This window comes from Hypoxylon fragiforme (genome assembly GCF_022984875.1).
Source record: "Hypoxylon fragiforme strain CBS 206.31 chromosome Unknown GGS25scaffold_1, whole genome shotgun sequence".
Lineage (NCBI taxonomy): Eukaryota > Fungi > Ascomycota > Sordariomycetes > Xylariales > Hypoxylaceae > Hypoxylon > Hypoxylon fragiforme.
This window is the reverse complement of record NW_026054756.1, coordinates 2,715,197-2,742,178: the sequence shown is the minus strand read 5'-3', so window position 1 is coordinate 2,742,178 and position 26,982 is coordinate 2,715,197. Positions and strand designations below refer to the sequence as shown.

General features: G+C 46.2%; 6 protein-coding genes across 6 annotated transcripts; 2 read left to right on the top strand and 4 right to left on the bottom strand.

Annotated features, from left to right (window-relative positions):
- Positions 1-1,899: 1,899 nt before the first annotated feature.
- On the bottom strand, positions 1,900-3,665 carry GGS25DRAFT_42098 (aminoglycoside phosphotransferase). Its single transcript, XM_049258560.1, has 3 exons — positions 3,488-3,665; positions 2,661-3,305; positions 1,900-2,550 (listed from the first exon to the last, which is right to left on the bottom strand). The coding sequence occupies exons 2-3, from the start codon at positions 3,172-3,174 to the stop codon at positions 1,991-1,993; spliced, it is 1,074 nt and encodes a 357-aa protein (XP_049121599.1). The 5' UTR covers positions 3,175-3,305; positions 3,488-3,665; the 3' UTR covers positions 1,900-1,990.
- GGS25DRAFT_42187 (uncharacterized protein) lies at positions 3,576-5,267 on the bottom strand. Its single transcript, XM_049258575.1, has one exon. The coding sequence runs from the start codon at positions 5,044-5,046 to the stop codon at positions 3,976-3,978; it is 1,071 nt and encodes a 356-aa protein (XP_049121598.1). The 5' UTR covers positions 5,047-5,267; the 3' UTR covers positions 3,576-3,975.
- A 7,177-nt stretch (positions 5,268-12,444) lies between these two features.
- Positions 12,445-13,529, top strand: GGS25DRAFT_517107 (uncharacterized protein; the record flags this gene model as incomplete). The annotated part of the gene is made up of 2 exons (XM_049263327.1): positions 12,445-12,740; positions 12,794-13,529. 2 exons carry the CDS (start codon positions 12,445-12,447, stop codon positions 13,527-13,529), a joined length of 1,032 nt encoding a protein of 343 aa, XP_049121597.1.
- A 4,260-nt stretch (positions 13,530-17,789) lies between these two features.
- Positions 17,790-20,349, top strand: GGS25DRAFT_512487 (TRP-domain-containing protein; the record flags this gene model as incomplete). The annotated part of the gene is made up of 5 exons (XM_049262793.1): positions 17,790-18,537; positions 18,634-19,047; positions 19,127-19,381; positions 19,475-20,240; positions 20,316-20,349. The coding sequence occupies 5 exons, from the start codon at positions 17,790-17,792 to the stop codon at positions 20,347-20,349; spliced, it is 2,217 nt and encodes a 738-aa protein (XP_049121596.1).
- Positions 20,350-22,255: 1,906 nt separating this feature from the next.
- GGS25DRAFT_470959 (uncharacterized protein) lies at positions 22,256-23,325 on the bottom strand. The gene is made up of 3 exons (XM_049259299.1): positions 23,259-23,325; positions 22,608-23,181; positions 22,256-22,534 (listed from the first exon to the last, which is right to left on the bottom strand). The coding sequence occupies exons 2-3, from the start codon at positions 22,732-22,734 to the stop codon at positions 22,476-22,478; spliced, it is 186 nt and encodes a 61-aa protein (XP_049121595.1). The 5' UTR covers positions 22,735-23,181; positions 23,259-23,325; the 3' UTR covers positions 22,256-22,475.
- Positions 23,326-23,654: 329 nt separating this feature from the next.
- GGS25DRAFT_470957 (uncharacterized protein) lies at positions 23,655-26,475 on the bottom strand. Its single transcript, XM_049259298.1, has 7 exons — positions 26,086-26,475; positions 25,700-26,018; positions 25,496-25,633; positions 25,062-25,391; positions 24,937-25,004; positions 24,796-24,884; positions 23,655-24,723 (listed from the first exon to the last, which is right to left on the bottom strand). The coding sequence occupies exons 2-7, from the start codon at positions 25,862-25,864 to the stop codon at positions 24,368-24,370; spliced, it is 1,146 nt and encodes a 381-aa protein (XP_049121594.1). The 5' UTR covers positions 25,865-26,018; positions 26,086-26,475; the 3' UTR covers positions 23,655-24,367.
- Between the last annotated feature and the right edge of the window lie 507 nt (positions 26,476-26,982).

Here is a 26,982-nt window from a genome sequence, read left to right as displayed (position 1 = left end):
GTTGCGCTTTGATGCGTTGCCCCTGTATATCTTCCAGCTTGGTTTTTGGAACCTGTATGCATAGGGAGGTACCTATGTTAATATTTGGGTCTATATGGCAAGCACATGGTCGGCATTACCACTACCATACACGCAAGTTGAGAATAATGTAGCGATTAGTATGCTGAGAACTTTGTAACCTCAGATCGCAATGACTTGTCTTGAGACTTTTTGCTCAGGCTCCGTCTGTAAACTAGGTAATGCATGGTTGTGTGATTAAAGTCTGAGTGTTATGTACTAGGTACTTAAAGCTATCGTGAGAAGATGCTTGAGAAAGGCCAGTGGTGTCACAGCATAGACCAAGCCAGGCCAGCCAAAAAAGGGGGCACTCAATGAACATGACCAAAAGATACAGGAACGTTAGGCACCTGAGAGAACAAAGGCCAGTCGAACTGTCACTTCCAAGTAATTGTCAAGTACCTATATTATTCGTAGCTAAAGTTGAATCGTTATGATGATGCATTTAAAAGTACCACCGTTTCACAGGCTCGGCCCCCTTTCGATGGCCTCATAGTGCCCCTATTTTCTAACTATTGTACGAACACTTTGGAAGAATAAGCTTACACGCCGTTAGAAATGTTAGGTTAGGATATTATCACGATTTCCTATATTCTATAGAATGTCACTTTGAGTAGATGCCGAAGCGAGAACCCCTATTCGTGAGAATCATTCTAAACTTCATCCAATGAATCTAGGTATCCCAATGATAGAAATTGGGAGAATTCTTCCAACTTGAGGAATTACTCTTGATCTTGTAATGATGTCTCTCAATGAACGTAATTATTTCTAACTACCTAGGTAGTCTAATAAAAACCAGTGACTAACGTAATTATTCGGTAGCAGCAGGGCTTCTTTGTCACATAAGAAATATATTTCAATAATTCATTAGGTCTGTATTGAACAATCTATGGATATCATGAATCTTGGTGAGTTAGTAAGTTCTCGGGTTTGGTCTACTAAAAGACATGGTATGGTTATAGCTTGATATGCGTCACGAACATTGATCTCATAAAGTTCCAAGGTTGTGACTCGCGTCTCACCCAGAAGCATATAGACTGGAAGCCTTGAACCTCTAATATTTGTGCAATTGTAAGCATTTAAACCTGGAAGGTAGGTATAGAATCAATAGCTCTGATACCTACATCGACTACTCTTACAATCTTACTACATCGATATCTATCACATTCTTCACGTAACCAAGAATACCAAATCCTGTTATCATGGGCTCTTCACACTCTAAGCCATCGAAGCCTTCAACTTCGCGCAAGCCTCTTGGCCAGCTAAGATACTCCTGCACTCACACTGCCAAGCACACCAAGACCCCATCGCGCAACTTCGTATGGGAAGTCAAGCGAATCGAGGCGATCGCCGAATCTCGCCCCGGCCAGGGGTATCTGGCACGAGTCAAGTACGTCGAAGACAAAGACGACCACACGCCTTGCCTCCTCCTCATCTTCCAGGACGAGTCGTCTATTCCCTCGGACGATGATTTGGTCTATCTCAGGCGCAAAATAGAGAAGGATCCTCTTCGGCTGGACCGGTTCCGTGTCGATTTCACGTTGGAGGGTCGCGAGGATGAGAGGGTGCACCTCGTGGAACGGGCGGCTCAGCATCGAATGCATCATCAGAAACGTGCAGATGAGAATGGGAAGTTTCTCTAGAGATGGAAATACCTAGGGGTGGGCTGATCAAGAAACTCGGAGGAACTACGTAATGCCTAGAGGATGCGATTAAGGGGATCTGGCAGAGGTGGGCTTGGCCTAATAGTCTCTCAGCATCCTCCCAATCATATAATCGGGATGAGACACTACCAACAGTATATTATTCGTAGGATACGAAAGGGGTGTTTTACCACCCCCTTACCTTAGAAAATAAACAGCCCCCGTTTAACCCAAAAAAGACTTATGCCTCCATGCCTCCATGCCTCCATGCTGACACTCGCTCTCACTGCCTACGGCTGTGCCTCAATGGTCTCAATAACCCTATGATCAACCCACGCCGCAACCGTGCGCTCCGTGAACGCATCAACCCGCTCTTTCGTCTGCAGCACGTACCCACAGACCGGCCAAATGAGGTTCGTCATGTAGCACCTCCTATACTCCACCATCAGCTCCTCATCGGCACGATCCAGCTTTGGTCCTCCGAGCCTGTGCAAAGTCTCCAGATAGTGGTCGAGCACCTCCATCTCGTGCGCGCGCCGGTCCGCAACGCTCAGGATCGACGACACGAAGTAGACGAGGTCGTGGAAGCACGAGGCGAAGTGGAACGCCGACCAGTCCAGGAACCGCGTCCGCCCCGAGGCCGTGAAGTACACGTTGCCGAGGTGCGTGTCGCCGTGCACGAGCGTCCGGAACCGCGGGTTGCGCGTCGCGTAGAACTTCGCCTGCGCGCGCTTCACGCGCGCGCCGTCCATGAGGTACGGAGGCAGCGCGGGGCGCCCGGGCTCGCGCACGACGCTGTCCCACGGCTCGACGATTTGCTTCATCGCGATGTCGTATTTGTTCTCTATCCCTATTTTAGGTAGGTCACTTTGTCAGTTTCTGTCATATAGGTAGACATATTCTTTTTACCCCGACCGACTGTCCTTCAGCTGTACTGCTCAGGAGGACCCAAAAACTGACAAGGGAATTCCTGCTCCGCGCTTTGCCCCCAGAACTGCGCGTGCAGCCCGGCGATCTGCGCGGCGCCGTCGAGCGCCTTCTCTAAGGGGTAGGAAGCCGCTTCGCCTGGAAAGGTGCACCCTTCGTGGGTGAGATCCGACATAATCGCGATGCCCTGCGTGTCGCTTGTCCCGCCCCACCAGCCTCTCGGGTAGCCCATGTGTTTTATGATCGGTGCCATCTTCGCGAAGAACCTGGCCTCGTGTTTCGCCAGGAGCAGGGTCCAGGGGTGAGCCGCGAGCATCGCGGGCTCAAATACTCCCTTCACGCAGATGTGTATCGGCCGCGCGCTTGGGTCGGCTATGTCATCCGCATACTCGATGGTGAAGAATAGCTTGCTACCTGTTCCCAGTATTGTGTCGGTTAATGTGATCGATTTGATCTTGTGGCCGAGGACAGAGCCTAGCCATCCCGCTGTTACGTCGGCAGGGACCGCTGGCAGCTTCTCTGTGTGCACCTCAATAACAGACGACATTAGGTAGTTATGGCCTTTAGAGATCAAAGAATCTGGAGCGGAAAATTTTCATGGGGGGGTCGTCATGTTGCTTTATAGATCGCGACGACTACTGGTGAGGAGGTGGGTAATTAAGCGTCTTACTGCAGCTTCTTGGAGAAGTGAGAAATGGTAAGCTGACGACGATTGCGCCTTAGGTGACACTTAGGCACCAAACAATCGAAAATGATATATCAGGTTACCTAGGTAGAAGGCACCTAACCATAGGTAGCATCGTATCGTATGATGTATCAAGTTCAGTAGCAAGAACATAATCTAGAAGACTATTGCATACCTAGGTACAGATAGGAAACCGTCTATAGGATACTAGCAAAGTACCTGGATGATTGCCTAATATTGAATTCTCGACATCTCTGGCATAGCAGCTGTAGAAATTAGTAGGTATTAAAGAGTGTATATACTAGGTAGCTACTTATCAAGCTCATTGCACAGTCACATAAGTATGATCTAAGTCAGATAAGAATAACGAGCCAACGCAGTGGCTAAATATATGAAAACTTTTTGTTGAGAAAATCTAAGATGAAGGTGTTTTACAAGCGACAAAATGGAGTATAACAAAAAAGGACAAAAAAAAAAAAAAGCCACCTTGGAAATCATACCGGCTCCTCACAATATCCAAGAAACCTATCCAACACCCCTTTAATTCCCACCCCTTCTTCCCTCCCCCAAGTCTCTGCATTGAGATGATATGCAAGTCGTTCCGATGCTTTGACAAAAAAACTAGGATATAAAACTAATTGTGAAAAAGGCATCTCTCTCTCTCTATATTAACTTGTACTGGCTGAGCAACGGGATCGCGTATAGAGAGGGGAGCCATAAAAGAGTGTAGTAGTGGAAGCTGAAGCGATCCGACTTAGGTGTTCTGAACAGCAGAACGTGTGCGGACACTGCTCCACCTATCAGGAGGGGCAGGACGTGGCCCGCGGTGATTTCCATCTCCCAGTAGGTCGGGCAGGCAATCGACCAGAAGGTGATGAAGAAGGCGGTTATCCAGCGCGTGGTTACGTCTCCGATGGCGATGGGCATCGTACGTCGACCCCGAATGCTGTCGCCCTCCTGGTCTCTCAGATCCTGGATCTGGATCGTCGTGAACGTTTGGAGGCCAAGCAGCGCACACCACTCGTAGCCGGCTCGGGACATCGAGTTCGAGGTCAGCGACTCGGCAGCGACTCGGGTGGCGCCGATCTGCGCGGTCAGGTAGAACAGGATGTTGATGGCGTTCTTGGACCACCACGAGATATTGCCGCTGGCGTAGTCATGGACGTAGATTTCCACCAAGAATATAACCGCCTCAGGGAACCCGCCCAGCCACAAGCCGCTGGATAGTAACAGCAGGATGATCGAGGCGATGTAGAACTTCTCCGCGCCCTCGATGGTCAGTCTGCCGGAGGGGATGGCCCGCCATGGTTTGTTTAGCCGGTCCTCTTCTACGGAGGAAGGGTCCTTTTGGTTGCTGCAGTCGGCGTAGAAGACGAAAAGCCAGACGTAGAGGGTGGCGCGCGGAGCGATGGTGATGAGGTCTGCCCAGGTGGGATTGGGGTTCGTGGTGACGCGGCCGGAGGCGACACTCAGGATGGCGAAGAGCGCCACGGGCTGGACGTATGACTTGATGTTGCTTTCGGTGATGAGGTGAGCAATAGAGATGGCTTCCCAGGCTTTGGACAGCGCCGACTTGAGCTGTGGCCGAGTCAGCATCGTGATATGTTTGGCTTGGTTCAAATGGCCATAGCTGCTGTTGCTTACGGATAGCGGGCTTGACTTGGTCGAGTCATGGTAAGCCTTCTCGACCAGGGTCTCGTAGGCAAAGCTAGAAGAGGACAGACTAGGCTCCATATTGTATAGTATAATAATGAGCAGGAAACGGGTCAAGGCCTGGTGGTTTGAGAGCAAGAAGTAGAGACGGCTTCTATGTTAAACGAAGATGCCCGCTTTAAATATACACATCTCTCTCCGGGGAGCGGAGTTCTTTTTCATCAGACATGCATATAGAACACCGTTGGTAGTTACCTAGCAGATACTCGCCCTTACCTGCGACTAACTACCCAACAGAGTTAGGATTATACGTATTGCCTATAACTCGGAGTTCTATTATGCGTGCCTGTAATATGTATAGTCAATTTGTGGGACATTTCGTAATGTTTGCTACCGATAGACCAAATTCAACTTCGTCACTTCTGGAGTTCTAGGAATAATTTCTCTTTTTATGTCCTTCATATACCTCACATGGAATAGCCCTAGCTGTCGGGTTGGCAGTACCACGTTTAACCCATGGGATGTACGTGAGACTAGCTCCAAAGACATGTTTGGGTTTTCTGGGTATTCTATTAGGAAGCGCCAAATTTACGTACAGGTTTTTAAATACTCAATCTCGGTAGTTCCCGAAACCTGAGGCAGATCACGAAATTAACTTGTTTCCGAGTAACCCGGATTTCGGGATTGAAGGTGATTTCAGGATTCACCAACCTACAATTTACTGGATTTGGACTTGAAAGAGACAAAGAGGGACGAAGAAGTTTCCTCATAGGCATAAAGGTAAGGTCCTCTCTTTCTCAACTACATTCAACTACATTCAACTACATACTATACGTCGTACACCAGTGATATAACAGGTCATACATAAGTTCATACTAGGTATGTAGGTAAATCATACCACCTCGCCGGAGCATACTGCATAGTATGCAAAAACTCATGCAAAAGGTGTGAATCTCCAAACACCCACCGACTTTTAGTTATTAAACCCTGACCCAGTATACCCCTGCCGACCCGTAAGAGCCGCCCTCGTTAGGCTACTTCTTGTGGACCAAGCTGAGATCCCAAGGCCATTATTGGATGAAGTGACCTAGGTAGGACCATGTGACATACTCTTGGAATATACCTAGCAGCCTAGTTACCTTAGGTACCTAGCCAAGCGATAGACTAAAGACCACCGCCAGGATGGTAAAGTTTAGTGTACCAGTTAACCAGACAGACTGGAAAGACGTTATAACTTATTAGTACCATGAATCCATGATAACTAGGTACCATCACGCACAAGCCACTTGACTTGCCCGTTCCATGTGAATATAGAATTTGTACTTTTTCCTCAAGGGACTGCCTAAAAGCTACAAGAGCGTGATGTAAGAAATAGTTACTAAGAATTGTGTCTAGGTAGCTTTCCACAGTCTATAGAAATCCGGTACACTATTTAGGTCCTCTTAGTATAGTTACCTGGTGGAGGTATATGTATGTAGGGCTGTTTCGTGTTTGGGTTAGATCAAGAATCAATCCTTGGATGGCACCATTTACGAAGTAAGCGATAAGACTGATTAGTTACTACCAAGGTTAGATCCAATTCGGTAATTCATGCCTGTTCCCTTCCAGCACTTCAAACCTTGATTTCTCGGACTCGTAAGGCTTTATTACTGATATGCATTAATGATTAATGGACTTCTTACACTTAAGACTCCTTTAAATGGCAGTGATTGATTGGAGTGGAGATGTGTATGTAGGTAGGTTGGTAACTGGTAAGAACCAAAACGTAATTCTAACACGGTAGAACACAAAAGAATAAATATAAATATGGGAACAAGTTCCAAATATAGTCATTGATGCTTTACGTCATGCATACCCGCGTGGAACCTGTGGAAAGTTACATTGCCGTGCCTCTTCTAGACTCTAGAGAGTATTGTTACCTACTACCTATCTAATCTATCTAGATTCTAGATTCTAGATACTAGATACTATCTAACTGAGCCGCAAAGCATAATCGTATTACCTGCCATGGTTAGGTGCTATATCTAGATGCTATATCTAAGTAGATAACATGACATCAAAAGAGGTCAGTATAGAACGAAGTCATGTGATTTTATATTCTGATGTGTATGTACATAAGTGTAAGTTAACTCATGGTCCTTTTACTATGTACATACAGTAAGTGCCACATACAGTGCTGTATTATTGTGTATAGGAAATTATACACTGTACGTTATATGTAAGTACCTAGGTTCCTAGGTAGGCATTTCCATAATAGTCTTCAAACCCGTTACACCTCAGCTTAAATGTCTAACATATGGAACAATATGGATCCATAGATGCATTTGATGGGCTTGGAAGTGTGTATGGATTTGGGGGTGACACGTGGTTCCCTAAGCCATCACACATACATGTTCATACATATTATGTAGGTACTGATATAGGTTCCTATGTACTATGTTACCTAACTAAGAAAATATCAAAGGAGATTGTTCTCGACCGATAGGTCGATCATCCCTTACCTACATTGAAGAAATTGTCGGGTCCCGCAGCGGTAAGGCAACGACCAACATCCCGCGTTGGAACTTCATGCCCTAAGGTGATCCCGATCTGATAATACGATAATTTGAAGTATGCGCTGGTAAAGATTTTTCAAAAGCAAAAAAAAAAAATGGAAAGAAAAAAGAAAAACACGCGGAATATGATATGCAAAGTGCGGAATTACATAAGCCTACCTTGGTTCAGCAGACTTTGGTTAAGATGGCCACAAAATAAGCTAACTAGAAGATAACTACAATACGAGGAGATTTCGCTGTCTCCGGGTTTACCAGAGTTTTGCCTCTCCTTCGTCCTCTTCTGTCTACCCCGAACCGTAATCCCATGCATGTGTTTACATCCATGGCTAAACGGCACAAGCTTTTCACCTGCCTCTTAATATGGCGATTAAGCCAAGACACCAAATCACTTTCCGATGATTACATTCCTACCTCATAGTATCATATAGAATGCTAAGACAGAGGGCTTGGTGTGCCGAAGACACGTAGCGGCATGTGTAAGTTGTCTAACCTAGGCACGTAACCCAAGACAGTGGTAGAGGTCAATTCTCCAGCTGTACAATCTAGTAGGGATGCACGCCGGCCCACCAAGAGCGGAATGGAAATGGATACCAGGCACTAGTTAAGCTACTAGATATGGTATTGCCGATCTATTTTCTTGTGCTCGCGTCACATCACATTTTTCACGCAATCGTGATGCGCTTTGATTTTCGAAGAAAGAAGGAAAGCTTAGGGCACGGGAGAAGAAAGCGCACAGATGGGGAGGCTAAGACAGAAAGCCCTAGCGCCCAATCGCAACCCCTTGCCACATAACTAGTTAGAGCAACCCACGGGGATTCGATCCTAGGCAGTGCCCATGGGAAGATAGGGAAACAAAAAAATGACAAGGGATGCTATAGTGTACGTACTTCCTCGTTCGACGCAAGGGTAGGTATGTATGAACACCACCAGCTCACAAACAAATAATCCCATAACTCCACCACGAAGAGGAACGATTCCCACTATCCGCAAGGTCCTTTACACCGCGCAGGCGGCAACGATGGGCTCGGCAAATGTCGGTAATACCAGAAACATACATCGCTGCCCCCGATTGCAGATATGCAAACTGCGGTGATCATCGTGAACCAACGATGATGCCTGAGGATTATCACCAGAAACAGTTCCAGTCCCGTTCCCAGCTATGCGGAGACGAGCATGTGCCTCGTAGATTAGCGATAATCCATTCCATCTAAGCTATCACAACCAGCATTGCACGTTTACTGGAGATGATGGGCGGTGAAGGGAAAAAAAAAAGGCTTGCGTACTACCTATGTATCATGGGAGGTGGGAGTGGGAGTGGAAGTAGGAGTGAGTACACTGAGTAGGTAATGGGATTCCAGGAATCTGAACTTCCTAGCGCCAAAGGATGAAAAGAAACATACAGGGCCATATTGAAGTTTGGTAACGAGGGCAATCAAAGTGGGGTGTGTGTTGGTAAAAGTGTGCGATGTAAGGTCAATATCAGATATTCTGCTGAAGATAGCAGTTCCAGCTGTTTCTACTATTAACTACTAGGTAACCAATGAGATAAATCAAGTGAAGATTTCTATTTTTTCAAGACCATGATAGGCTCGTATCAACCTCGGTATTGTACAATATCTTATTCAGATATGAAAAGTGAAGTACGCTAAGATGGCGAGCAGGGCAGGGCAGGGAATGTTGTGTGCCTACATAGTATGTGGTAATGAATACATACCTGTGAAATGTCTGTGGGTACTTGGTTATATGTAGGTATGCATGCATATATGTATGTACAGTAGCTATGCAGATTGCTGGGACGGTTGTATCAGTCCCAGTGTGTTGGTGCAAGGCAAATAACTACCTGTACGTCGAGTCAAGTAACCTTGAAAGCAAGGGAATGAATGCAATGTGGTTGGATTAGTTCGCCAACCAGTGCAAGCAGAAGTCACAACAGCGGGCCGCACCCGGGCCCGGGTTATGACGGCCGTTGGATCGGACCAAGGCAAGATAGGAAAAGAAGCAACAAGATCCAGCAGTTAACCCTTGGTGCTATGATATCCTAGTATATAAATCCCTAGTGTAGGTAGGTAGGTATGTAACTACTATGTATGAATATCATACGACAACATTGTGACAGGTCGACTCTCCACCAATATACTATCATGTGTGCAGTAGGTATCCATATGGAAACATACAGTATGTACAAATTTGATGCAGTTGGGTTAGGTAGGCATATTTAGAGCTCCATATTTAAGCCCCTGCTGGGTTCCATTTCATTATGTATTCTTTACCTACCTCACATGTAAATACCTGGTCTAGCTCTTCAAGATATTGAAGCTACACAACAACGGTAACAACGGTATCGTCATGACGCTGTGTAACCCTATAAGTGATCCTCTATCAGCTTGATATCACAGCTTGATATAACAAGGATGACTACCTAGCAACTATACCTAGTACCCAATAACGGCATGCAAGGTTTCCTGCCTACATAGTATGTTCGTCTGATATTATACCCTATCCCCCTTATGGCATTGATATACCCCTCCAACCCTAAGAATCATCGATCTCCAGGGCTGGCTCCGGGCCGACAAGGAATGATTCCGGGAGGAACTTTGTTAGGTCTTGGCTGTCTACTACCTTACATGTAGTTACCTACACTACCTACGCTACTCAGGGATTAAGATATAATACTTGGTGGAGACGTCTTTACCCCAGCCATACCCCATATTGTATTGGGTTGCTACTCGTTTCCTTGCAGGTCAGTTTAACTAACTAAACTACTGTGGCATCAGAAATAAGGGACTTTTTTTCTTCGTCGGTACCGTTTCGCAAGGTGACTGGATTTGATTCGACGCACAGACGATCGCATCCGAAGAACGGAGCCGAAGTTTTCGAAATAGGTAGCCGGCCCGTTTCCTCGGGTTGGGATGCTTTTTTTTCTTTTTCTTTTTCTGATACTGCACACTGGCATCATTGGTCGCTTTGTACGATCCCGATTTTTCTAACAGCCAAAGTCAGAACATGGAAATGATAATCGCCATATGGATTCGCCATCTCCGCCTAGATAACACCTTTTTCGGTATCAGGAGGGTTCAATTCAGGATGCGAAAGGCGAATGAAACCCACCAATGAATGGGCCGTGCTCCCCCTACCTAGTAGGAAAAGTGCTATGCATTAGACTATCGCCAACCTTACTGCCGCCTCCTCAACCTCCTTCCACAAGCTGCTGCCGCCCCACATTGGGCAGTCCCTGACAGTCCCTGTGTTAGTCGTTACTGCCTAAGGGCTCGTTTTCGGGATGGAACTCATAGTACTAATAACCTCCTTATCTTTCCGATGCTCCTTTTCATGACGTGCACTTACGGCGCTAGTTTTCGTAACTGCATTCCAAAGTTGCCACTAACGTATATGCCCTTGTTCTGGATTGTGCTATATCGGAAACTTACTGCAGTCGACATTAGCGTCGATAATAACGGCGGTGTTAGTCAGGTCTACCGTTGTTTGGGATTCGGGCTAGAAAAGGTCGAATAGGGGATTTTGCTGTCCTAGGTGTTCCGGTGGATGATAGCGCCTGGATTTGACAAATGGCGGCAATTCCGCATCTAATTTGCTAACTAATCAGTCTCTTATATCTCATTTTAACATCTTCAAAACAAACGTCATTCTAGTATTCCTTGCTAGTAAGAATACGCGTACCAATGGTCATCCATCCAAGGAACGAATGTTACAATAACCTCATATAACGACAACAGCTAACCAAAACGCTCCCAAAAATGTAAACTACCGGCTCCAAGCATAGCCCAGTCCTGTTTTATATCTCGTTTGATATCTCGTTTGATATCTCATCAATCTCGCCCTGATAAACCTTATTCTTCTATTAAACTAATACGAAGTTACGAACTCATCGTCCGCTTTTTTCTAAAAAAAGAAATTTGGTAAAGATTAGCTCAACTAGTAATCTCGGCTCTAATACAACTAACTATTTACTTAATCTAACAATAAAGAAAGGGGAGTTGCTTTAAGCTCAGACCAACCTCAGGCCTAAATCTTTTCATCATGTAAAGCCCCTATTCACTTGAAGAAATAAAGACTCGGCATCTACTAATACAAGATGGAATAAGATTTCTGGTAATTTGGTAAGGAATTGCTGCCAGATGTTCCAAAAGTAATCTACATCTAACATCAATCCAAGACAACAAGAAGAATCTGCTCTCAGTCTGTTCAACATTTGTACTGTAGGTTAGAATGAAGTTGAAAGCAACGTGACGAGAATTTAAACATCCAGATCCCCCTAATGTAGCTCGTCTTAAGCTTAGAGGAAAAGCTTCAAGAAGGATACTAGGTTAGGTCTGTAGTAAAAACTGCCGACAATATGAAACGGTTGAATTTATCGTATACACTCTCAAGCTGGTTTTACGGTGAGATATCTTAGTTTGGAAATTTATGATATTGCAAAGTCCTGATGTATAATTTCCAATAATATTGACAACTGGCATTCATGCACCAAGTGGGAGAGTTCCATTTAGTCTCTGCTGGTGTGGTGGCGGACGTGTCCTATGTGAGAATCTTTCATTAATATTCTAAGATGCCACGCGCTCCATCTACGACAATGAAGTATCTTGCACTAACTGGCTTCTTGTGATTCACTGGGTTTAAATAATGAGTTTTATCATCGTAAATTGAGCAAACTTGATACGCAAAGTGTATGATTCGATAAGTTTCTAGGTAGACAGCTCAGCTTCATTCTGGTCGTGTGACTTAGAGGCATTAATCGACCCTGAAGGAACCTCAATAAATATTTATTTAAAGCAACCACAGCCCACTGGAAATTCCATACCCAATGTGCATATACCTAGCCTTTTGACCACCCTGCTTGTTTAGCTAACAAGATATCCCGTCAAACAGATCGTAACCGTTTCCTCAACCCAGTTCCTATCCCAGCATGACAGGTAAGAAGGAACATCCGAAGCAACCCCCTTCAAAGGAGACCCAACAGCGGTCCCGTAATGGAGGATATCGCTCCAGCCACCCACCAGTACCGACCACGCCGGTAGCAATACACACGAACCACGTGGCTGACCCCGACTACCCTCCTGGCGGATATGAAGCCTATCGAGCTCAATGGGAGTCCTTTCGCAATGCCCAAGAAGCCCAAAGACACCGAGGTTCCGGTGTAATGGACCCTAATACACAACGCGACAAAATACAGCGTATAGAAAAATGGATCATGGAGATAGAGTGAGTCGGACTCTACCCCAGACTGCTAGTTATTAGAGACTGACGAAGCGTAGGACCCCCGACGAAGAATATTCACCGGCGAAAACCATCGACGACTCCACGGAGCGCGGCGCTGATGCTGACAGTGAAACTATTGCTGACTTTACCACCCTCACCGGGTACACCACCATCACTAGCCAAACAGCCAGTGCCGGTGTCTCAAACGTCATGTATCCGCCCCAACTCCCCTATCCAAATCTAGGTACGTGTACTCCTCCCAAGTCGGGCTCGCAAAGGTACATGGACTGGGATGATTATTACTACGACAAGGAACCGAGCACGTTCAACGGAAGATACTTCGCACAGTTTGTCGATAACAACAACGGCGGCCTAGCCATGCACCCATATGAAAATACTCCTCTACCCCCGTCTACCCACGACCAACCCCCCCACCTCACCTACCACCAGCTGCTCCACGGCTGTACCTACGCGGGCCCGGGCAAGTGTTGTCCTTTCACCAACAACCCCAACCCTCTCACACAAAACCCCCCTAACGATGAAGTAGCAGTACACGCACACGCACACGCACACGCCCCCATAAACCCGAACCTGCTAGGTGCGGCCCCGAGCCCTCCGTATAGTATCAGCGCTCCTGTACATACGGATAGCAAGCCAGACACGCCTTCGACCTACAAGGGCCCCTCTGATATCGATGCCCACACGCTGCCGCCGGAGAGAGCGGCGAAGAGGGATGGGGCGGATTGGGTTGTTGTTAAGCATGATAAGAGGAAGGGGGGGAAGAAGGGGTAAGGAGAGGGGTGTGGAGATAATTGGTGATGAGGTAGGTAGTGGAGTCGTTAATGAACAACGAGAGTGTGAGTGAGCACGAATGCTCGGCAGAAATAGCCTTGGAGCTCTTATTGTTTACTTAGGAGGGCTCTCGCCGGTGAGTAGAGGTGGGTGTGGTAAGTGCGGGGAGCATGTCGGATGCCCCTGAATACTACCTAGATAGCCTACGTAGGTAGGTGGTTGACTGTACTGCCTTCCGTCAAGTGGCTTAACTTCCATACCTAACTCATCAAGAAATTGACAACATCTAATTTATAACACGACAGTGAGGCAATGCTTCTTTGGCAGTCATGGGTAAATTCAAGCGTGTCTTGTCTCGTGTATAAGCGTACTAGTTAGTAGCTTGTCACTATCATCAACCTTGGAAACCAGCAGCAACAATAACGCTGACATGGAAACATTCTCTATGAAATGTATTTCAAGTAGACTATCAGTACATTTGATTCTATAATTAGGGCACATCCATTTGACTGTACTAGGTATGTCTATCTTCAACGCCAAACCATTTCTCGGCAGAAAAACTGCAAACGAAATATGCTCCTGCGCGACAACGATGTTGAACACCTCCTGTTACTGAATGAAACCCAAACATCGGAAGTGTCTACACAGTATATCACCTTCTGATCGGGCATATCGTATCCAAGTCGACCTGAATTGTGGCGATCAAGCCAGTTCAGAATGCAGGCATCAAGTATAAGAATCTTGGAAAGTAAAAAAAACAAAGGGTCTCCAAGATTTGAGGGATGCAAATAGGTGAGCGCAACTAGAGGTACTATGACTGGCTAGGTACCTAGCTGTTGCTCATGAAACCCCAGTTCGCGGGAGTGTGGGCTGTGCAAGAGATCGGGACCCAGGCACCGGCAACATCATCCTGGGGACACGCAGATATCGGGGAGCGTACATTGTATATCTCCTTCGTAAGTGGCTCATGGACTACGACCATCTCTGTAGTAAACTTAGAACCCGTATATTGAACATCAACTGTCAAAGGGTCTACCCAGGGACTGGGCAGAATAAAAGGGGCTACGTGTATATTTAGCCCCTGCCATTTTTCGGAAGATGTTAGAAGCCCCTATATGACAACAATACTGTTCTGCATTTTCTGTTCCGTCTCGTGATAGCAAACCCCCTCTCCAGCGACTCATCGGCATAGACGAGAACGGCCTATCATGAGACTTAGCCCAGCTTCTTTTTACGACCTCAGCCCTGATTATATCAGCGGCCGTGCAGCATAGCTACCTAGTACCTACCAACAAGAGCCTCACTTCCAGACAGGGGGAGCCGAAGGATCAAGCATCTGTCAACGGGAGACATGGAGGTCAGACAAATCTAGAACTCTATCTTGGGTGCCGGAGTGGAGGATCCGTTAAGGATCCATCCTGCCAGACCCCTATCAACCCTCATCGGGCTCTGGGTGCGTGAGTGTCTCAGCTAGGTATCGCTGTGGGGCTTCCCATTCTCAAGTTTCACGGCTTGAAGTGTAGACAGCGTTGAAGGATGCTCTCAGCGTTGGGTGGAAAGGGAGGCTCACTGAAATTGGGGACACGAAGATCTAGCGACGACAGTCAAATGGCTCTATTGAGAAGAGCCTGCGAAGAGGTCGCTTTTATGTTGGCGGCTTGTCCCTGAATGGTAGTGAAAGAGCCATCTTAGCGTTCAAGTACCTGAACATTAAGTAACGGGTGCATGCCGACTGCTGGATGGGAGGGGAAAAGGTACGTCCACATTGGAGACTGTTTATCTTTTAGTTATAGGTTACCAATGAGACGGATGTATACCAAGGGGAATAGAAAGATATGCGTATGCATCTTTGATATAACTACCTACCTGAGTAGGTAGGTAGGTACATATCCATATGAAACATCGGAATTATCCCATGAAGTCGTAAGCAAACAGTTTATCAACCACGTCGCCTGACTCAAACGGCTCGATTGAATTTCCCTCGGGCGATTCCCAGACTTTCATGATTACCTAAGCTATGCTGTCTAATCTTCTGCGCATTGTCTTGGAAGCAAATCTGAATCGCTGCCACGAGAATGAATATTGGGGTTTCTAATAAGTCCTAGTAGATTATGACGACGAAACCACCAGAGAATGGAGAGTGGTGTATCCATGCTAAACGTCGGCCTTTTGTTTGAAAGAGTGCAAAGGAGAGGAAAAGGAAAAAGGAGAAGAAGATTAGCAAATAATAAAGCCAAGAAAAAAATATTCAGATTTCATAATTGAATATGTCAACGGGTAGCACGCGGTAGCACGGTGTCCCGTTAAGCGAAGCCGTTCATGTCTCACGAAGAATTATCTGTGCCCATTTTCCATATACACGAGTGGCTGTGTATTAAGAAGGTACCCAATTGCCAAATCAGCATCATCAAGAACTGAGATCTGAGAACTGAGTGCTATAAGAGGTCAGCACTAGTATATAATAAGTACCTATCATTGATGTATGGCATTGTACCTAGTATGCACAGAACATTGAAGATACATACCTAGTAGCCTAAGAATCTAGAGATCTTGCCTTATCGGCAACCCTCTCTGGTGCCTACCTAGGTACCTTAAAAGTAGCCCTGGAGGTACCTACGCTACTAGGTACTAGGTAGGTAGTAGGTTAGGCATGTTCTTTGGCAGGTGGAACTGGGGTTCCGGATCACGCTACATAAGATCCATCTGCGCATTACCCCATCACCCCTGAATTATTTTCGTTTTTAGCCTTTCGTTCCTGCATCACTCTAGATCTAAAGATAAACGTTCTATGGATCTCCTTCTTTTCTTGTTCTTTTTTACTGATGGGTGTTTTCTCTACCATAACTGAGGCACAGGCGTTTCACTGTAGCCTGAGATACGCTGATCAATATGAAGAGCATTGAATTTGGGAGCAACCATACACTACATACATGTATGTATTATTAGGCAGAAGGATCCAAAATGAGATTGTTTAGGTATATCAATTGATAACCTCATCCTTACCCCACCTTGGCGGCAGGGATCAATTGTAAATGACGATGGGGTTCAAGGTGTCGTACATGCCCTAGGCGGTTAAGTACCTACCATGGCTACAACGTTGTATTAAACATTCTTACCGAAAGCCAACCCTCTAAAAGTCAGATCGCCAAAAGCTTGAATATGTTGCTAAGTGTTTAGGTTAGATGGTCAGTTTAACGGCAACAGTATTAACGGTTTGCCAAGCTTGGTTCAACTTGACTATATCAAACTAAGAGTTGTCGAAAGTAAACATACATATAAGTGGGCATGTATGTTGCAGATTTCTACGAGCATCTAGTCATAAAACCTCTCGTATTATAGTGCTCACTCATGTCGTACTTAGTGCCCTCTCAGGTTTGTTCAAGTTGTGAGGCTGTGCCCCCATGTCGTACATAGTACTGAGTACCTTCACCTGCACTGCCCTATGTAGCTACAGTATCTACATCGAAAAACGCAGCAACCTATTACAAAGGAGACAAAAACCGAATGGGGCGTGACATATGCGGCACAGATGGGATTCAATAACCAATAACTAGGTATGTAGCTACAATCCACGGTCAAGTGTCAGATCACCCGTTGCTACGATACTTGGATACAAGTGCAGTACATGTACTTGAATGTTCAATGTCGTACAAATTCAATGTTGTAGACGGGTACTTTGGTATGTATGTATTGTACATATGTGGGTGGTTATTACCCCAGGAACGTCGGAGTACTATTATTACTACACAGATGCAGCCAACTGTACCTGCTGTAGGTAGTACAATCGTTCTCATTCCCTTCATTTTTGTTCTGATTTTACTTCTTTCTTCTTTTCACATTTTACCTTTCCTTTCCCCAACGCCCACCCACTCCTGTCGCCTTTGAAACCCGGGTGGTGCATTTCGCTCGTTTTACCACCTATTATCGACGACAACACACACACACACAAGACATATACACACAATCATTCGAGGCGCCTTTAAAGATTTTCCTCGGGTCCTGCTATATGCACAACTAATCAGAGATCGACTTCGTTCGTTCGCGCTTTGAGGTGGGAAAAAAGCCGAGGGGCACTTCAGAAAACGCCACTGTTTATTTCAGTATTTACATGGCGATATTGGTGGCTTTCGTTGATCGCAAAGTCTGACTACGCTAACAAAGGAGGGGGAAATAACAAAAGAAGAAACACAAATCATCACGATTTTTTACCGGGTAATTGATAATTAGGTATCTACCTAGGTAGCTAGGAAGTCGAAAGAGATGTTGTTCCCAACGGCAACGTCGCTGTTGGCGGCAATGTCCTTCGCGACACTCGTCCTTCCTGCAGCAGCCGAAGAAAAGATACTCCAGTCTACCTCTCTGAACATCTGCCAGGAGAATTCGGGATTCTCAGCCAGCTTATTTGATGTTGTCTATACCCCCAGTCTTGGCACCGCATATTGCAATATCTCGGCCATTTCTACCATTGAAGCTCGTGTTGTCTTCGACATCGAGATTAGCGCTTACGGCTACTCGATTATCCATACTACTATCAACCCATGCGATGTCAATTTACCTGGGTTTTGCCCTATGACCTCTGGAAAGATTGGAGACCCTTTTGTCATTCCCGTCAGCCCCGAGGCCACACGGAATATTCCCTCTATCGCCTACAACTTTCCCGACCTGGATGCGAAGGTTAAAATCTTCATCAATGCTACTAATGGACCCCAAGCTGGACAGAGTGTCGCCTGTGTGGAGGCATTGGTTTCGAACGGACAGACGGTTGATTTGGTTGGAGTTAAATGGGCCTCAGCCATCGTTGCCGGTCTAGCTCTTGCGTCGTCAGCATTTCTATCCGGTCTAGGCCACACGAATGCTGCCTCACATGTTGCCGCAAATGCCTTATCCTTGATGAACTACTTCCAGGCTCAAGCTATGATTGGACTCGTTGGAATTCCTCTACCTCCGGTTGTACAATCGTGGACACAGGATTTTCAATGGAGCATGGGTATTATAAATGTTCGATGGAGTATGTCAATCCTTGGTTATTCCTGGCTTCTTTGTTCTCGATAGGACATGATGCTGTTCAAATATTCCCAAAGTTATTTACTGACTATTGTTTTAGTGCAGGATATCTTCACTTGGTATCAGCGTTCTACCGGTGGCAAGGCGTCTACACTGATTACGCAGGTCGATACAATTGGCTCGGTTTCTGTTGAAGTACAAAAGCGAGCCGTAAATCTCTTTGAACGCGGTGTAGCACTACTCCCTCGTGCTGTGGTAGAACATGGCTCGAGCCTGATGAAACGAGCGAACATTCAAACCGAGTATGGCAGTTACGTTGTATACGGCATCCAGCGTGTCGCTTTTCGAGCAGGCATTGAAAGTTCAAACCTCTTCCTAACTGGGATTGTTTTCTTTTACATCGTCATGGTGCTGACTACGCTTTGCATTTGCGCATTTAAGGGATTCTGTGAACTTGCCGCAAAGCAGCGCTGGATCAAGAAAGATACCTTTCTCGAATTCCGTAACGGTTGGCGTAAGTAGCCTTGATCTCTTGTCTTGCTGCGCTTTCTACTTGACCGTTTGGCCAACTAATACTAAATTCGTGGATATAGTAACTGTGCTCAAAGGCGTCCTTTTCCGAATGGCTCTTGTAGGACACCCTGCTGTCACAATTCTTTCCTTCTGGGAGTTCACACAGAATGATTCCCCTGCATTGATGGTCTTGGCCGTATTCTTTCTGCTTGCTATCAATGCCCTTCTGGGATGGGCAGCTTACAAGGTCATTCGCATCGCCCATCGCTCAGTTGCCATGCATAGAAATCCTGCATATATTCTGTTCTCTGATCCTCAGACTCTGAACAAATGGGGTAAGTAAATATTGGACTAGGTGGACTTTTGCAATATCGAAGACTTGCTTTATGACGAGATGCGTGTACAATTGCTAACTTCCCCCTTTACAGGATTCCTCTATATTCAATTCCGTGCTTCGGCTTATTACTTCATTGTTCCTGTCCTTGGGTATACTGTTGTAAAATCCTTATTCATCGCTTTCGCCCAAAACTCGGGTATAGTTCAAGCTATTGCATTCATTCTCATCGAGGCTGCAGCTTTAGTAGCCGCTGCCGTGCTGCGACCCTGGATGGACAAGAAGACGAATTCTTTCAACATCGCCATATGCGCCGCCAACCTAATCAACGCCATCTTCCTCCTTATATTTACCAAGGTTTTTGACCAGCCGCCTCTCGTTACCGGTGTGGTGGGCGTCGTGCTATGGATTATGAATGCGGTTTGTACATTGGTGCTATTATTAATGCTGATCGTCACGACTGGAATTGTCATCTTCCACGGAAATCCAGATGGACGGTACAAGTTCATGGCCGATGATCGCACCTCCTTTATGAAGTCTCAGAGCCAGCTTGCGACGACTACGGAGCTGGACGCGTTGGCGATAACCGCTCGTGGTGAGAAGCCTGGTTATTCATCCGGTGTCGACTTGGACGATGACGATGAATTCAATCCGAACCACCCATATAGTAAGGGAATGAACTCGGGTGCCAACTCGACTAGCAACAGCACGCGTCACGCGCCCTCTCACTTCGCACCTCCTCGATCTCCCGTTGATCCCATAAATAGAACCGTTAGTCCCTATAACGGTTCTATGTCTTCATTTGCTCGTTCGCAGAATAACTCTAGCCCATCTGGTGTTAAAGCGCCCCCCAGCCCAAAGTAAGAATCCAACCTACCTCCCTACCATACTACATTGTAATTGTTGATAATCGTCTGCTGACACTATGCGTACAGTCCTTGGCAGCGCGGGGCTGGTTACGACCACTGATGATACTCAAACTGAAGTCTTTGCGAGTAGAAGGAAGGATATAACTTAGGAGGCCAACTAAGCCTTTACTCATATAGGCGCACGTAAAACCCCAGGAGTTGTAAATTGGTTTCCGGTATCATTGGCGTTCTAATGAGGGTATGATCTTTGTTCAGGTTCGGTTAGCATCGGGTTGACCTATCGCATGGCGAACTTGGATCTGCAATGTGTATTCAGTGCGTATGCGCGCATTGTCCTGTTCACATCTTCTGTGTATAAAGTAATTTCCACCTGACATACATAAACGGAATACGTCACTATTTGATCGTGCTGTATTGTAACGGTTCGACTGGTGTTTATGATTGAGTACAAGAAGGGTATGTTCCTTATACCATTGACCTTGTGTAGATATTCACTACCATGTTGGCAGTGTTCCAAGTAGTTATTGATGAAACCTTCTGTATCCTGATCAATGCCATTTACTTTAATATGGCGGCAGAAAACTAAACCTCGATACCTTCCGTATGCCCTACGATCGATCAATTACAGAAACATGTGAGTTTCGCATACACCTCTGACTAAGCACCACAGAGACTACCAAACAAGATGAAGTATATGTATCGCATGTAACTAACTACACCTGAGCATATGTAGGTACAAGTACATACAATGAACGCTGCCCAGGTGTTTTGCGGTGGGGGGGTTGTGGGTTGAGACGAAGGAAGCTGGGTATGTACTGTATGTACGCGGCGCTGTGGTGTTGAGCGGCTCAGAGGTGGTTAACTATGTATGTAAATATGTGGAAACAAGGGGGGATTGGGTTGGATTGGATTAGATTCCTTACGTACTTCCAGTTAACTAACTAACTACCTCCAACTACCTACCTACCTACCTACCGGGGTTACGTAACTAGGTACCTAAGGTTAGGTAGGTGAATCCAGTGCATCTCACTTCGATCTTCAGTTTTTGTGGTGTTTGGTGGTTTACGAACGGTTCTGCATCGTAGCAGCCAACCCTGGAGGGTAACTATTTGGTTGCTGGCATGTTTGGAACTGGAGACGTCTGCGATAATCGCCTAACCTAACCTAACCTAACCTAACCCATAACTATTAATTCCCTAATACTATGTTACAGAGGTGGGTAAACTTAGGTGCTTGTATGTATGTAGCTTGGCCAATTCTCAGTACCTGGGCAGTAGCATTGTGAACCTAGTTACCAGGTTAGAAATTGGAAATAGAACATTTTACTGGATTCCATAAGCGCCAGCCAGTCAGTCAGTCAGTCAGTCAGTCAGTCAGCAGCGGATCCTTTTCTTTGGGGCTAGTTAGTTAGTTAGCAGATCATGATCAGCGTTGCCGTCTTGGCGGGTCGTTCCCTGGTGTAGTGTAGCGCAGCAGCGCCCTCACAGTTGCCAAGTGCCCAGGTGGTTATGTATGTACGTCGTAGTAACGAGCTGAGGAAAGTTACCGTGCGGCGGATGGATCGGCATGTTAGGCTAGGTATGGCGTATGTATTGTACATACGTTGGCTTGGTAGTGTAGTTATCTGGGTAGTTAATCACACCGGCTGACATCCATCGTCCTTCTTTAACTGACTTGCGGTGTTCTTACGGTTTTAGGCATCTAGTTAATAGGTAGTTATGTTCTTATGTGCTTATGTGCTCGAGTTCGTCGCTGATCATAGAATCAATCTACACTAATCCACTCGATCAATCGTTCTGTGGACCGCGTGTTCTTGCTCTTCGGGTTCGTGATGACGAGTCTGGCAATCATGCACGCGCCATGAGTTTATGGAAATACTTTTGTATGTAGTGGATGTAGTTAGTTAATCATCAAATCGCCCTGTACGCCCATATTAAGATACTTTTTTTGAAAAGGGGGTTACGCATCTATGTAAGTAGGCTCTTTTTCTCTTTGTTTCTTTTTGAGTTCAATTATTGATTATTTGATGTATACACAGTTAGGTATATACTATGTATCTTCAGTAGTAGGTAGGTATCTATCAGAAAGAGTTGAAAGTCTGAGATAACCGTCTCTTAACTCCGAAAGTCTTTAACACTGGAGAATTTCGTGGATTTCGTATAAAAGGGGGCCCTGCCCCCCCTGCAAAATAAAACGCCTTTCTTTCCTTTTATCCTCGCCCATCATCTACTTTTGTCGAACCATCCAGAATATCCAGCCGCCGATGCCGAAGATGCAGGTGAATGCTATGTAGGTGAAGAGAAAAAAGGAGTCAGCGCAAGATTCGGGCAGGTAGGTAGGTAAGCAGGTATTACTAACCCACTAAGAATGTCTCTACCGCTTTGTGATCGACTTCCCGTTTTGCTATGACGCTCATGTGGCTCATGCCGCGCGCGACGAGCAGCGGGAATTCGCGGGCGATTAGTTGGGTATCTATGGCAGGCATGACTTTTGAGGTTGGTGGTGGTGATGGCAGACCGGCTGGATATTAGGTAGGTAGGTTATTGTTGTAGTTGAGGTACTGTGAATGTACAAGTACTGCGCTATAAGGACGTAGCTTAATTGCAAGGTATGAAAATGCGAATAGAATTGAAAGTGAAGCTCAGCTTGATAGTATTAATTAGTTACTACGAAATGCCAAGCTCGTCGCGACCTGGCGGGCGGCTCATATATGTATTAAAATAAAAAGAAGAGGAAGAAAAAATGAGCTAGGCAAAAAAGTACCGAGGTGGTATTGGCAAAGTACCGTCTCCCTTGGCTCTCTAACTTGAAGTTGTCGTCGCTCGGCTCATCATCAGTCGATTGTTGAAGCTTTGTTGCCCATTCTCAGGGGCCGCGATTGGGGGTGGGCTCGAAACAAATGGAACGGGTACCCAAGCGATCCAATGTGCCCCTGAGTATTCAGTATTCAGTATCTTGGCTTGGCATCTTTGGCAATAACTAATAAATCTAGGTACCTAATTTACTTACATATTAGTTAAGGATTGACCGCTGGGTGCAAGATTAGATTAGATCTTGAGAATTCGCAATTATTCTGTCATTAGATTAATCGGCGCAAGTCTTGCATGTTAAACAGCTGCATATGTTTAAAGAGACCTTCACTTACAAGGTAACTACCTAGTATCTACAACAAGGTACCTAGTATTGTACCCAGCATATGTACCTAGATACCTATGTAGGCCTTAGCGAGTGGATCCCAACTTGAAAGATCCCAGGGCTCATCATAGCATGGTGCCATTCAATGGTCTTGAAACAGATCTGAGGCATGGGCTACGTGTGTAGGTAGTTAGTTACTGGCTGTACTTTCCCAACTGCGAGAGTTGAAAAGATAAACTTTTAAGCCTCAATGATTCCTTGAACGCACATGACCACCATTATGCATACTCTTAACCTGCATACCTAGTAGTACTACTAGTAGTACCTGGATCAACACTTGGAAAGTGTCCAGGCACCTCAACAAGTCTTCTATCGAGAAAATAAGAGGCCAAGTGGTTTTGACCATAACTCAAGATTCAACACCAAGAAGTAGTTATTGGATCATCAGTAAATCAACGTGATGATCTAGTGTGACGTTTGCTGGGTTATACCAATCGCTAGGTTCAATGATGCGAGATTACTTATATCTAGAATCGATACTCGTATCCTCTCTCCTGATTGCACTCATGGGAAAGTCAATTCAGGTAGGAGTGGGTTAATTTCCTATTTCCTTTTAACTACCCCTATTCTCAGGGGTAGTCATATACCCCGCTGCTGTATCTGAGGGTATCACACAAAAAAACAAAAAAAAACACTATATCTAGGTACACTGGCATGCATGCACCTGGCTACTTTCCCAGGCAACATGCTATACTCCAACCTATAGACCCCTGATAACACCTGCTAAAAACATCCCAAACACAAAAAAAAAAAAGATACCTAGTTATCTTCCTCCCGGTAGTACCTAACGAGCGAAGCTAACAGGCTGTACGTTGCTCATTACCCAACCCGCTGGAAAGAACGACGATCTGATCAACAGAGCGAGTGCAGTTATCCAACGCCATTTGCACCACAGAGCCTAGGTACCCTCCATAGCCCCCCGTCTACACATTCCCCGAAATCCTCCAGTCCTTCATCGAGTACGCCTCGGCCCCATTAACCCCGTGGTGCTTCGGCACCAGCCGGTCCTGCGTCTGCGAGGTCGACTGCGAGTGCATGGACGTGCTCTTCCGCTTCGCGTAGTCCACGTTGACGATCTGGTCGACGTGGATGGCCTGCTCGTCGCTGTTGCTCGAGTAGTGCGACCGCGAGCGCTTGGTCCGCAGGGACCCCCACGTGCTGTCGATTACCGACTTCAGCGACATGTCGATGAGGAGATAGCGGAGCGTGGGCAGGGAGGCGGCGAGGACGCCGATGCCGCATTCGATGGCGCCCCAGTAGAGATACTCGGTGATGACCACTGGGGGGATAGGGTTAGCGAGGGAGTATGAGCAGCGAGGTCGCTATGGCATGACCTAGGGGCAAGACTTACGAATTGCGTCTTCGTAGGGGTTGAAGACGACGGCTGCGTGCACGTCTTTGGTTATCACGATGAGCCGTGTTAAAGATGCTGCGATTGTCCTAGTTTTATGTTAGTGGCGTGCCTATCACGGTGTTCGGAATGTTAACTTACACTGCTCCTAGGAGAAACACGGCACTGGCCACGACCTTCTTGCTGGTTGAAAAGTTCAAGCGCCAAATCTAGCCACTATATTAGAACACTCGCGGACAACTCCCCAGAGACATTAAGAAACTTACAAGTGGCACCGGGATAGAGATGATGATAACATCCGTAATAAAATCTGTGATCCCGATGGACAGCGCCAGCGGCATCGTCGGGATGCAGTGCGTCGTCAGATTCTTGGCCGACGCCGAATCGGTGCTCCAGACCACCCAGAAGTTGGTGCCGCACTCGAACACGACGGTGAAGAAGAAGCCCAGCGTCCACAGGACGACGAGGACGATCATGCCGATGAGGAAGATGTCGGTCTTTTTGTTGACGGAGAAGATGCGCCGGTAGAAGAAGAGAAAGCTGGCTTTGATGCAGCCGAGTGCGAGCGGCAGCATCGAGATGACCGAGAACTCGATCTGATGCAGTATAACACGTTAGTAAAGGAGCAATAACTAGAATTTATGAGATGCAATGTTGGTGGTGTAGGTACGGTAGGCGAGTAAGAAGGCATGATGCGTACTTTGAAGGCTATCGAAAGTTGTACTGAAGTAATATTTAGAGAATTCTCTATATCCTCTGGGGCGATCTTGAAGGGAAACCCGAGGGCTTCTTGCGAGACGCCATAGACCAGACATATGCCGATACCAATTGTGATGAGCTTTTCGGGTTGTTGTGTTAGCATGTGTCTAATAGACTGTCCATAGCGTATGAGAAAGATGCATACCGTAGCTGGTATCAGAAGCCAGTCATCGGCCTTTAGAGATTGATGCTGCTTCCGGCGAGTCCAGAACCGCAGCGCAACAGATATGATATCAATAACGGACAGGACGACTCCGGCAGCAATGACATGCCCCGGGCGTTGGTAATACTTTAATGCGGTCGACGACATAGCTAAGGTGGTTTAGCTAGAGGTCTGGTACTGTGAACCGACGATGTTGGGAAACGAGTTAATCTATAATCCCAGTCCTGGTTCCAACGTTGACGACACTATGGTAATAGGGCTACACTGATGGGCCTGTAATATGATGTGATAAGTGGGCACCCTGTGAGGAGGAGTTAGTCAGACAGAAAGTCCCAGCACTAAGGGATTCATGTTTCAGACGGGCCTACATGTGTCAATATAATGGAAAGGCAAAGACCATTTATCATATACTCTCAGATTGACTAATTGTAATGTGGCACAAGTCCGTTGTATAGAGGGGAGTGAGTAGGAGTATGGGGGACAGGTGAGGTGGGACCATGCATGGAAGAGTATACAGAAGAGTCTGTGCGATTATAATATAGAGAGACTGCATACCTAACCTAGGTGCATATCTATCTATAAAGTGCTATGTAATACTACCTAACCATGTGAATCTCTGTAGCCTCGGGGCGCAAAGGGCGGCCATGATGAGGTGAGATCGACGCTGATCAGTCGAAGAGCCCAAGAGACTAGGACAAATCCATCCCGAATTGCTGACGGAGAAGTGTGAAAATGCATTTTTAGTTACCTTCCTTCTTACGCGCCACTTCTTATCTTGCATGGCAGAATACTACTCAACGGCATGGAGGGCTCGGGGGCTGGAGTTTCTGAGACCCGATTGCGAAGCCCGTCTAGGTACGGTATACCACATGGGGCCCCGTAGGCTTGCTTATCTTAAGACAAGTTCTTCTTAGTTAGATGTTGATCTGATTATTATTAGATCCTGCGCAACATAGAGCTGAATCCATCACTGATACGTGATATGGGTAGACCCCAGGTAGCAGATAGAAGGGCAGCGCTGCGTGTGGGGTAATATACTCTTTACAGTATATTCCTATATATATATATATATGCCTATACATGTGTAGTATTTGGTGGTATTTGTCCTATAATACTCCTTCCTATAGCTCGCTCCTATTGCCTGTTTGGTGTAAGGCCCCCTGATAGAGCCCTCGTTTGGGAAGACGAGGACATGTCACGTCATTCAATTAATTCTCCCCTCATGTATGTGATGTGCCGTCTGTCGTGCGCTCTATCCTCATGCT

Excerpts from the sequence above, each read along its gene's own strand:
- GGS25DRAFT_42098 (XM_049258560.1), bottom strand. The coding sequence starts at position 3,174 with ATGTCGTCTGTTATTGAGGTGCACACAGAGAAGCTGCCAGCGGTCCCT. Across the intron at positions 2,551-2,660 it reads CGCGGAGCAGGAATTCCCTT|GGATAGAGAACAAATACGAC; the intron begins GTCAGTTTTTGG and ends TACCTAAAATAG.
- GGS25DRAFT_42187 (XM_049258575.1), bottom strand. The coding sequence starts at position 5,046 with ATGGAGCCTAGTCTGTCCTCTTCTAGCTTTGCCTACGAGACCCTGGTC.
- GGS25DRAFT_470959 (XM_049259299.1), bottom strand. The coding sequence starts at position 22,734 with ATGCCTGCCATAGATACCCAACTAATCGCCCGCGAATTCCCGCTGCTC. Across the intron at positions 22,535-22,607 it reads GGTAGAGACATTCTTAGTGG|CATTCACCTGCATCTTCGGC; the intron begins GTTAGTAATACC and ends TCACCTACATAG.
- GGS25DRAFT_470957 (XM_049259298.1), bottom strand. The coding sequence starts at position 25,864 with ATGTCGTCGACCGCATTAAAGTATTACCAACGCCCGGGGCATGTCATT. Across the intron at positions 25,634-25,699 it reads GGCTTCTGATACCAGCTACG|CTCATCACAATTGGTATCGG; the intron begins GTATGCATCTTT and ends CAACCCGAAAAG. Across the intron at positions 25,392-25,495 it reads AACTTTCGATAGCCTTCAAA|ATCGAGTTCTCGGTCATCTC; the intron begins GTACGCATCATG and ends ATACTGCATCAG.